Source organism: Cyprinus carpio, chromosome A12, assembly GCF_018340385.1.
Source record: "Cyprinus carpio isolate SPL01 chromosome A12, ASM1834038v1, whole genome shotgun sequence".
NCBI lineage: Eukaryota > Metazoa > Chordata > Actinopteri > Cypriniformes > Cyprinidae > Cyprinus > Cyprinus carpio.
In genome coordinates, this window is record NC_056583.1 from 3,709,193 (window position 1) to 3,721,590 (window position 12,398).

General features: G+C 35.6%; 1 protein-coding gene across 1 annotated transcript in view; it reads left to right on the forward strand.

Annotated features, from left to right (window-relative positions):
- Positions 1–2,327: 2,327 nt before the first annotated feature.
- LOC109080946 (rho GTPase-activating protein 12-like) overlaps positions 2,328–12,398 on the forward strand; it is a 31,327-nt gene continuing 21,256 nt past the window's right edge. Inside the window, exons 1-3 of the mRNA XM_042768267.1 lie at positions 2,328–2,914; positions 5,319–6,183; positions 6,974–7,139. Of these exons, the coding sequence (XP_042624201.1) occupies positions 5,410–6,183; positions 6,974–7,139 (940 nt within the window). The 5' untranslated portion in view covers positions 2,328–2,914; positions 5,319–5,409. The remainder of the gene's footprint in view (positions 2,915–5,318; positions 6,184–6,973; positions 7,140–12,398) is intronic.

Here is a 12,398-nt window from a genome sequence, read left to right on the forward strand (position 1 = left end):
TTTTTTTTTATCAGCTGTTTTGCCACTAGAGGCAGTGTCACCTCAGCAAAAGTCTTGACATGGCTTGACAGGAGCATTGCTTTTACATTCATGAATTATTATAACCTTTATTTTACAGGGAAAGGAAGCATGTTTAGATTAAAAATCTCTTTTTCAAGAGCGTCCTGGCCAAGATTGACAGTAGCACAGCTCACGTGGGTGTAACAAATAACATCCATACATACACAAGTTAAATCATATCAGTACGTATCAATACATAACTATTCAAAATATCTACAACCCAATGTTTCCGTTTCCAAATTGCTGAAGCTTTCCTCTGATCTATAAGCAAAAGCGTTTTATATTCCTAATCGTTTGATCTTTTTAAAATATTATTATTAATTCTACAGCATAAATGCCTCATAATAAATGTGCGTGTAGCCATTTAGCAGATGCTTTTACCCAAAGCATTGATAAAAGCAATAATATTTACAGTGCACACAGCACTAAAGTGTGTGTTGATGTGTGTTTGCTGAGCTTATACTAAAATAGTGTGCTTGTGTTAATGGGACTTCACACAAACAGTGTTTTCTAGAGCAGTGCTTCCCAAACCTGTCCTGGAGGCCCCCCTGCCCTGCACATTTTATATGTCTCCCTAATCAGACACACTCTCTACTAATGAGCTGATGAGTGGAAACAGGTGTGTTAGATAAGAGAGACATACAAAAAGTGCAGGGCAGGGGGGCCTCCAGGACAGGTTTGGGAAGCACTGGTCTAGAGTCACGGACCAGCTATAGAAGGATGGATGCATATTTTTGTCTTTAACTTGTCATTCCCCTCAAACCACATCGCAGTGTGTTTGTCTCTGACTGGTTCTTCCTGTTTTCTTACCTTTTTCTGGCTGTGTTTGTTTCTGTTCATCTCTTGTATGTACCAAACAAACTCCTTGCCATCTAAAAATATGATTTGTGAGCATAGTAGAGTATAGTAACCTTGAACTGAGTGCAACCAGTCAGTGTAACACCTGAACACTTGCTCAGATTTGAATGATATATTTTTACTTTTTGCAAGATACTACAGGCAAGACTTTTTATTTTTATTTTCTTTTAATGCACCATTCATTTTTGATTCCATAACATGTCTCCTTTTTTAGATTAGTGGAAAGAAAATATCCAAAATACACATTTAAGTGTTTATTCTTATCTTATTTTATTTTCTATTTGCATCTTTCGATTTTAATTACAATAGGCAGTTTTCTCAAAATAGGATTTTTTTTCCCCATACCGATTCAGTAATCTATGGAAGCCAGTTTCCGCCATGGAATAAAAACATTAAAAAAGGTAATTATCTCACAATTCTGAAAAAAAAGAAACGGAATTACAGAAAAGTCAGAATTACTGCATATAAACTCAAACTTTTTTTTCTTGCAATTCCAAGTTTACATTTTACAAATCTGACTTTTTTCCTCTGATTTCTGAGTTTACATCTTGCACTTCTGTTTTTATTGAATAAAATATATATATATATATATATATATATATATATATATATATATATATATATATATATATATATATATATATATATATATATGTATATATATATATATATACACGTATATATACATATACGTGTATATATAAGAATAAAAATGCAAGAATGCTGAATTGCAAGACATAAATTCTGACTTTTTTTTTCTCAGAATTCTGAGTTTACAGTTTCCTTTTTTTCTGCCAAAAAAATAAAAAAGGTAATTGCAACTTTTTATCACACTCTGACTTTTTTTCTTGTAGTTTATATCTTGCACTTTTGAGTTTAAATCTCACAGTTCTGATCATTTTTTCTGACTTTGTTTTTTACAAAAGCGTGTGAAAATTGCAAAAATAAATAAATTAACTAAATAAATTATTCCATGGCAGTCTTTGATATAAATTTCCATTTCCGTATCACTTCCATACACCAGACTTTCCAGTTTTATTCCAATCCATATTCTTAAGGTTCATATATCATTTACCTGATTTATTATTTGATATTTTATTTGATTCTTTTCCCTGGCTGCTGACAATATTTTCTAATTTATGGAGTGATAAAAAGTTATAACTGATAAACCTTTTAAAATAAAACTAGAATTTTCAACCTGACTTTATCCAATGTTCCAATGATATCTCTTTGTCTGTTAGTTGTATTTTTGGCCTCCACATGAATATGTGGATGCCTTTTCTCAATGATAACCTATTCTACCTCGACCCCACCCCATACTTCAAAATCCTACAGTGTTCAAAAGAGGGCATGTCATTTCCTGCTGACCTGGAACACGTTATCAGCGCAGCACAGACAGACTGAAATAAAACCAACAACAGAATAACACCACTGACTGAGAGGTGACCCTAAAAGCTTCCATGAAGTCAGAGTGTTCACACCGACACCCAAGTCTGTGAACTATTGAAACATGAGTCATAAAGCTGAAATAGCCTTGAATGAAACACGCAAAGAACAGCCCTTCAGTTTACACTCGCGCACGCCTCGGGCAGTGTTGCCATGTCAATGATTAAAAACACCAGTTCTCTGCACTGTTTCTCTTTTTTTATTTTCTGCTTCCTCATTTCTCAGTTTTTCCAGCGATGGACACTTGTCCCTTCGCTCTGGGACTGACTGTAAATACACTGAAGTTATAATATGCAGTTTTATTGTGTGTGTCTTGTATCAGGACTGATGTTTGTATGCTCACACACCCCTCCTGCTCTCTTCCACTCAAACCTGTCGAGCAACACAAATCTGGCCACTTTTTTTCTTCTTCTCAAACTGACACAACAGCACTACAGGTCTAAAGTATGGAGCTGAGACGTCTCGGATTAAACCAGAAACAAACAGAGATGCTAGTTTGTTACTGAATGAATTTTTCCCAGGAGTCGAGGGATTATTCTGTTCTCTGATGGTAAGTTCATTTTCTTATCTCATCTCACTGTTTAAATCACGGCGCTTAGAATCTGTGCCGCACTTAGTCCAGATGTGCATGTACTATTGCTTTGTTATGAACAACTGTCAACTGTTGTTCATAACAAAGTTATATTGTTTTTTGTTGTTGTTGTTTTATATATATATATATATATTTATATATATATATATATATATATATATATAAAACTATGTTGCTGCAGTAATCAGGAACTGATCATAATATTGGCAAATGAGACTTCCAGCAACATAATGACTAAAGGAAAAGCATTTAGTTGTATTTTATGACTTGATTCACAACCATGTACCATGTTTTTTGTTTGTTTGTTTGTTTGTTTTTTGCTTTGTTTTATTTTATATTGCTTTGCTTTTTTTGTTTTAAGGTTGTTTTTGTTTTGCTTTTGCTTTACTTTTTGTTTTGTTTCATGTTGATTTATGCTGCTTTGATTTTTTTTATGCTGTTTTGCTTTTTATTTTTAAAGTTATAAAATAAAAATGATGATTTAAAAATATTAAAATATTAGCAAAAGATTAATATAATTAAAAATAAATGTAATATGTCATTATTTTTATGGGTGTGTGATATAATTTATACTGAAAATGGTGTAGAAACCATTTTCACTGAGAAATTTCTAGATAATTTAAAAAATCAGCAATAGTGACTGAAATAGTGTTTTCTTAGTATTCAAAAAATCTTTGCCTTTTTTACAACTTCAAAAAATTGTTTAACAATGTAAGTGTTATGTACACACAAATCATTTATTTATTTACATTACGTACGTTTTGTATGGAGCTATTCATTGTTCGGCCGTCTGAGCACACTGTCAAACCAGTTGCTGGATGCAATGAAGACTCTTGAATGTGATCATGAGTGGTTCGGACACATTTTTCTTGACATTATAGGCGTTAATTGCCTGCAGTTCATTCCATGAGGGCACAGCAGATGATGACTGTACTTAAAACACACACTCATTCACGTCTTTGTCAGCAGCTGCTGGTGTGGCAGTTTTTATTAACTAATCAGTCATCCCAGAAACATCCAATGATCTGCTTTACATATTAAGTAATAAGTATTTTGTAACAACCTCATTGAAACCGAGATTGCAGTTTGCACGTAGCATGATGCATGTTTTCCTGTTTTACCAGTTGATGTTTCCCCTATTTTGGTGTCTCTTCTTCTGTGTAGGTTTGGGGTTAGTGCAACGTTCCTCTGCAAAATACATTCACTTCCTGTAGCCACTATTATGCGGCAGAGCCATCTGTCGCTCTATATTTACATGCTTTTAGCATAATCTGATTGCCACCAGTGTTAAACTACTTTGAAAACGACTTTAAAAGCATTAAAGTAATATACTAATTTGTAATAGTGCAACACAGTGTAGTTTCTCTTTTGCTTTGCACTACAAGTCACAAACAAAATGTAACTTCCTGCCTTGAAGGCAATATCTTTCAATATATATATATATATATATATATATATATATATATATATATATTTGTGTGTGCGTGTAAATGTACTGTTTTCATAAAATAAACTACTCCCTGTTCTCTACTCTCTCCCCCTTCCCTTCATGCTTGTATGTTTTCATCACTTTGTCTCTGCTTTCTGGTTTCATTACAGTAAAGAATGTAATGAACCGAATCTTCTGTAAAAAATATTCTGTTTTGAGCGTGTCTTCTGTTAGAAATCCTGACAGGCTTCTCTCATCTCTCTCTCTCTGACACACCTCTGGTTCCCCTGGTTTGTCTGCATTCCTGCGTTTCACAAATATTTTGTGTTGTGAATATGATTATCCAGCTCCACATTTGCACACCAATAAACAGTATATTTTAACATATACTTCTTATGTAAATATAAATAAGTAGATTTCAGGTTGAATACTCTTAAAGAGCCCTTATTGTCTTGCTTTTTTTTCTAAATGTGCACTACTAGTTAGTGACACACTGATTTATTATACAGTACATATACATATTATATTTGGCTAATAATCATCTCAGACTAGAATGTAACATTTTCTTGATGCTAGGATGTTGTGGGTGGTTGCTAGGGTATAGATATATGGTTGCTAATGAGTCCGGAGTTGTTACTAGGTTGTTTTGGATAGTTGGTCACATAAGTTAAAAGAGCACCCTGAGTCTGTTTATGTTTTGTTTTGATTTGTTTTTGTATTTGTTTTCTATTATATTCTTGTCCCTTACCACTGCATGTAAATATTTGTTTTTTTGTTTTTTAATTCTTTTATATATCTTTTATATGTGTGTGAGTGTGGATTTTGTATTCTTTGATATTCTTATCCCTAGTAAGTCTGTATTTTTGTTTGTGTTTGTGACTTTAGATTGGCGTTATTTAATTTTTTCTTTCTTTTTCTCTCCTTTATCTTCAGATCTCATGATGACTGCATACGAACCCTGATTTCCCGTTTGCACTGAACACCAGCCACATAACAGGTTTGGGATCAGCAGAAGTGCGCCACTATGTCACTTTCACAGCAGGTTCTGGTGAATTATGAATACACATACACCGCTCGAGATGGCAGAGAGGTGTCCATCAAACCCAACGAGCACTACATCCTAGTAGCCAAGACCAATGAAACCTGGTGGCACGTTCGGAGGGATGAGACTGAAAAGCCTTTTTTCATCCCAGCAACCTATGTGACCGAACTCCCACCTGAGACCAACCAAACCTCACTGGAGGTTAGTAGAAGTGAATCCCTCAAGTCTAACTCAGAGATGGCTTCTGATCGTCTTCCTGCCATCATTGAGCCCGCTGAGGTAACGCTTCGAGTCCCAGCCTCTATAAAACGAGACACGGAGAAAGACGGTCATAGAATATCAACATATATTATTCCAAAGGAATTCTTTGAACTGAAGGGTTTGGATCCAGATCCCTTAAAGACTGAAGCAGAGGCCGGTCCTGTGCCTGAACACACAAACTCCAAGCCAGCTACCCCAACTAATGGGGAAACACCACCCTCTATCTTACTGAAGCTTCTCCATACAGTCAACACACCTCAATCCCCAGAACTGGAGACAAAATCAACCGTAAATGCAACAGAAAGGCCTCGGGTGGACACGAAGGCCCTGGATCAAGATATTCAGATGCTCAATAGAGCTGGCTGGGGTGACATCTGGAACCCCATGAATAAAGACAAGAATGTGAATGAGAGCTTGGAAGCAATGAGTGAACCAGAATCCTTAAAAGCTGACGATAATGTGACTGTAAACCCTGTCACACCAGATAAGAATATGGTAAGTCATACTAATACAATGTTCTCTTTTGACAAATGGTAAAATAAAGCTGCAAAATGTTGCTGAATTTCAAAAACGACCCTGGATACTTTAGCATATCCAAGAATATACTAATAATGATTTGGTTCACTTCAACTTTGAACTGCAATTTAGCTGCTTTCCTCGACCGCACGGCGGCGCTGTCCACAAACAAGCATCAGGGCCTACGAGAGAACAAACCCATAGGACAGTCATGTCTTTGTCTTAGGTGTCCAAAATTACTGAAAGAAATCTTGGTCAAACTGATAATATAGCTGTAATTGTCAGTTTAGAACTTTGGCTGTCCTTAAAATTTGGTGTAGCTATAACTAGTGCTATAACTTAAAAATAAAATGTTATGCTGTATAGGCTATAAACAATATTTACTGCAATCAAAGCTAGTAAGGAGCTAAACAGCAGCTAAATATATTATTGTCCTTTCCACACTGCAGTGTATTAGACAGAATTAAAAAGTAATCAGTACATTTAATGCCTCTTCAATGTAAGCATCATAAAGTATGTAAATACATTATTGTGGTAAGCCTATTTACATTTTAGGCTAAGGGCATCTTACCCCAAGGGTCTTATTTTATTTTATTTTTCAAGGGTCTTATTTTGAAACTTTCCTCACTTAGTAGGCTATGCAAAATTAAAGCTGTTCTTACTGGCCAGGTGTGAGTGAAGAGTCAAACAACCCCAAACCCTAATTCTTCGCTTTATAATGTGGACAAAAACGAGTTCTGACATATCTGATATAGTTCTGCGTTTGAAGAGAATGTATCGGCGATCAAACGCCCAGCTAGACTGCATTTCTGGAGCTCCCTGCCAAGTGATCTGCATGTCAATGGTGTGCTTGTCCGCCGCTGCCCCTCACCGGCAAAGAGCCGGCTTCTCCTCCGTTTTATCTGCACACCGCTCGCAAGACACTATAGGCTACGGTACGTTTGGGAAACTTTTATTAGTAGCCTACAGAGTTTATAAGTAGCCTGCTTCGTTGTTTTTTGAAGGAATCGAAACGTGCTGCGTGGATCTAAATATAAGCCTGCTAATTTGACTGTGTATGAGGGAAGGGGTTTTCAACCATAGCCTACTAGCAGAGTCAAATGAAGAAGAGCACAACAGGTTAGGTGAGTTGCTGCCGAGTGCCCTAGTGAGTGTGAGTGGCACTGTAGGGAGGTACAGTACCAGGCTTTTGCAACCACTCCCACAAACACACCTGGTTCCCTGCGGAGGGACAGTTAAAGCACGTCAGCATTAAAAAAGATGGATTATAAACAGCGGATTTACTGCCGGTTGGAATATCGTTTGCAACTTTTTGTAATCTAAGCGTTTGGAGACGGAACGGTTCACCTGTGCAAACACCTGCTGTGAAGGTACGACAGAATGATCCCGCGCTTCCTGTTGGGAGGATGCGGTGAGCTATCTGACATATAAAACCTGCTATTTCTACTTACGGAATTCTGAATGCATAAAATGAGTGATATCATGATAATACGAACGATAATATCGAATTACATTTGCACGACCCTGCATAAAATATTGAAATGCATCCAACTTGAGTGAAAATCTTCTGTTCTTATGGTTTATTGTGTATTATGTTAATTTTATTTTTTAATTAAAAGGCATTTTAATATTTTTGGGCTTAAAGACAGAAGGTTCTAGGTGGTGTAACTTTCCTGAGAATGTAAGAACGAAAAGTAAATTAGCCTAATAATAAATAACTAAATAAATAAATTGCAGAATCAAAATAATAATAATTGTCAGAATAAATATATATATATATTTTCTGACTATTAAAAAATAAGTGATAAAGTATTGAAAAAATTCCCAAATCAATGTTTGGACAGTCAAGTTCAGAACTTGGTATTATTTATTTTCATAAATAATTATTGATATTTATGGATGGATGGATGTGTGTGTGTGTGTGCATACATTTGTGTTTGAAAATGTTTTAGCTTTATAATATATATATATATATATATATATATATATATATATATATATATATATATATATATATATATATATATATAATTAGGTTGAAATTGGTGTAGTTTGGTGTTTATTTTTTGGTTACATCACTTAAATAATTCTGAAACAATTTGAAAACTTATTATAATGAAAAAGGTTATAATTTCTAAGAATTTGGCATTTTGAAGTAGCTTATGTTTTTGAGAGTTTTCTCTTTTTTTAATCTAGACGTCCTTATTAATTATTGACCCATATATCAAAATTCCATGGTATTACTATCTGATACATCACTGTGGCATTGTACCGCCATGGTACTTCTTTCTAGGTATTAACATCACTCTCTTAAATTAGTGGTCAGTCAGAGTGGGATTTACAAACACAAAAGTCATCATAGAGTCAAGAGCCTTCCATGTTGCTACTAAGATAATTGTGCATAAAATGTCATTTTCTTTGCATCTTTCTTAGAAGTCTCCATTTCATCAGGTCTGTACATGTGTTGTCTGGAAGGGGTTTTTAGTTTGGTGGGATAAGCAAAAAAAAACTCTGGAGGCCTGCCAGTGAAGTACTGGTTTCCATAGCAATGGGGGTTTCAGCAGTGGCATGGCTGAGGTGCCATTCAGTTCGTAGCGCTGGTGTGTAGTCCCGGATATGTAGGTCAGTTTATGCTAATGCATCTCACACAGCGCTGTGCACTGGAAGACCCCAGATCCTAGTCCATGTGCACGACTGGAGTGTCACGCGTGAGTGTGAGCAGCATAGGTGGAGTAGTTTAGGACTCTGAGAGGTGCAAGTTTGTGCCCAATCGAGTGCTGGTAGTTGAAAATTTAGAGAGACAGATATTACTTTTGTAAATTAATCCATGTGCAAATATTTACAAAGGTACAGTATATACCCATTGGAGACTGGGTTCCCATACTCTGTGTCGCTCCACTTAATGATTAGCCTAAAACATAGCAAAAGCGCTGTTCAAACTCAGCAAACTCACTCAGCAAAGCGATCGCAATCTTAAAACAGTGTGCATGCTAAATTTTTGTCAGCACTTTTCAACTTTAATATAACTTTAATACAACATTTTCAAAGTGTTACAAAATAACTATTAAACAGGCAAAAACAATTTCATCAGAGTGAAAGGTCACCATTCAATTGTTAACTATTGTGTTGTTGCTGAGTTGTGTCTGCTCCTGTAGTGTTTATATCTTTGTGGCTGTTGCTCTGTGCTGATGTGCTCATTAATGGCTTTGCGCTTCCTTTAGTAATTAGGACGGCACTTTATAGGTGGGGAGTTTAATTTTAGCACAGTGGTAAACTGATTTTTTTTTCCACAACATTTACTAATGTGAACGTTTGTTTGAAACAAATGTTCAGCTATTCCCCTCCTCCAGTTGCTCATGAGATTATTATACTACTATTCAATCAGTATTCATCCTTGACCAGATACATTGGAGACAACTAGTAGAGTTTTGAGCCTTTGTTGCTTTTCCAGCTCCTTTCAGCATGACAGATCTTAACTATCCTGCCTTTCTCCATTCAACAAAATATGGGAAGGTCCTCTTTCACCAGTTTGTTTGGACGCCACAGGAAAATAACTTGCTTGTTGGATGGTCTGCATGCTATAATTTGGCAGTTACCATGAAGATTCAAGCAATGTCAACACTGTTTTGCAGTGTCTCATGGTATACTCCATTTAAAACTATTTGAAATGTTTTTGTTTATCTTTAATGATCGAATTATTGTTTCATTTTTATAGTTTCTCTATGAGAGAATACATATAATTTATGTATTAATAAATTTGTCACATCACAAATCTGTTTATTTGCCAAAAACTGATTAAAAATGGTGAAAAACCTATACAATATAATTTTATCCATCTATCTATTTGCCAAATCACTTGTAGGGACATTGGATGTTGGTGAATGTTTTGGCCAAAGACAGGGAAATGCCCTGGACAAATGGATATTTATTTTGTTTTGTTTTGTTTTGTTTTGTTTTGTTTTGTTTTGTTTTGTTTTGTTTTGTTTTGTTTTGTTTTGTCAGCTTCACTGCTAATGGAAAGTCGTTTCAAAAGGTTAAAAAAACACAACTAAACTTCCTCAGCAGGTAGATTGAGAGCAGCATTCGGTTCTCTTTTTACACTGTGCATGTTTGAACATTCAGTGGGATTGCAGGTCTGAATAGGGGAAGTTTTGGATTTTCTATTGGAGAATTAAATCCAATCCAAAACTGAAAAATCTTTCAGATGTTTTTTTTGTTTTGTTTTGTTTTGTTTTTTTTTTTTTATGTGATATTATTGTGTGGGGTTTTTGGGGGAGTTTTAGTTTTTTTTTAGTGTGTAAGTGTTATAAAGTTTTATTCTTTCTAATAAAATTGAAAACACTGATCAACTCATTTACACAGAGTCCATATCAATAATATCAAAATTCATTGGCTCTTGTGTGTCATGTGACTAAACGTCATGATGTCACCATGATCACATAAAAACCAAAGAGGTTTGAAACCTTTGATTGTCTGGAAATATCAGGTAATTTGAAAAGGCTATAGGAAAAAGTATATAGTCATGCACAGCAATGATTAATTGACTAGAAAGTGTTCCTTGTGATTTATATGGAATTATTATTATTATTATTATTATTATTATTATTATTATTATTATTATTATTATTATTAATCCTTATCATAACTGACTGGATAAACTATTTGGTCAATCAAGTGGGAACCCAAGGTTAAATGTTGAACTTTCAGTCACCTCACTCATGGTGTAAGAGTGTTTTTCACTTTTCCGAGAACAGGATGTGAAACTTCAGCACGATCATGCATTAATGTGCTTAAGATTCTCGTTTGGCTGACAATAAAATAAATAATAAAAGAAAACAGACAAAAAAAAAAACTTGCATTGAAGGAGGGACCAAAATATCATAAAGCCCTACCAATAACCAGCCTCCAAGAACACAACGGCATAGATAATCACCACAACATCCTAGAATTGTGGTGATGAGGTTTTAATTAGCAAAGACACTTTCATTATTCTTGCTGAGTTTGTCGGTCCTACAGAGGTCTATTTTAAGGTTGTTGCAGTTATTGCAGTATATAAAGGTGCACATATGTTTGAGAGATGGAGAAGAAAAGGACCCTGAGTGATGATGTGCAGATAATAGCTGCAGTGTGCTATGAGCTCTCAGACCTTAAGTTTTCAATGAGGTAATGCAGGATTCCAGGCCATGATTAGTGATGTAACACAGAGGGGGAGCTGCTCGGTCCCCTGAATGGCCCCTCTGTAAAAGTGTGTGTGTGTGTGTGTGTGTGTGTGTGTGTGTGTGTGTGTGTGTGTGTGTGTGTGTGTGTGTGTGTGTGTAAAAAGAGAGGTAGGAGTTCAAGCTGCTGATTCTCCAGCCTCAATTTCATTGGTTGATAAGTAATTTGGTTAAGTAATCAGCAGCGTGCTGTGCACCCTACAATCACTCACTTCTTTCTCAATTCATTATAGCTGTGAATTCCTTGGCTATCGCTTTGTTACAGACGTGATGTTTCTCGGTAAAATGCTGCTACATTCCACCCGTCTTCTCAGTGTTATTTAGAATTAGATGGCGTTTGATATAAAATCTGATGAAACGCCTTTTGTATTTCAAAATGTATAGTGGTAAAATGTGCAAATGAGGAGCTTCGCTATGCCTATGTCCTACATCCTCCGCTGGAACGCCACGTGAATGTATGTACAGCAGTTAGTGGAAGCTAGAGATTACGTTTTAAATATGGATATTTGTCTTACACAAATGCATCAATTTGCTTCAGACAGCCTTTATTAAACCCCCGGAGCTGTGTGGAACACTTTTTATGATGGATTGCTGCACTTTATTTTGCTTTGGTTGACCACCATTCACTGTCGTTATAAAGCTTGGAAAAGCCAGGACTTTTTTTAACATCACTCCGATTGTATTCGTCTGAAAGAAGAAAGTCAAAAAGTCAAACCTAGGATGGCTTGAGGGTGAGTAAATTTTAATTAACAATTCTTTTAACAGTCACTACTGCAATTGTTTACTCCTGTGCCATGTTTAAAGTTTATAGCCCGGCCAACACTGAAAACTGAGTTTACCTGTTGTAAATACGACTTGATAGGCTGTTCAGCATTAATGTCTGGCTGACTCAGGAAGGCAAAAGAGACATTGCCACAGAAACCATTAGTCATAGATGATCATAATCACACAGAGAGTATTACATCTAATCATGTCACA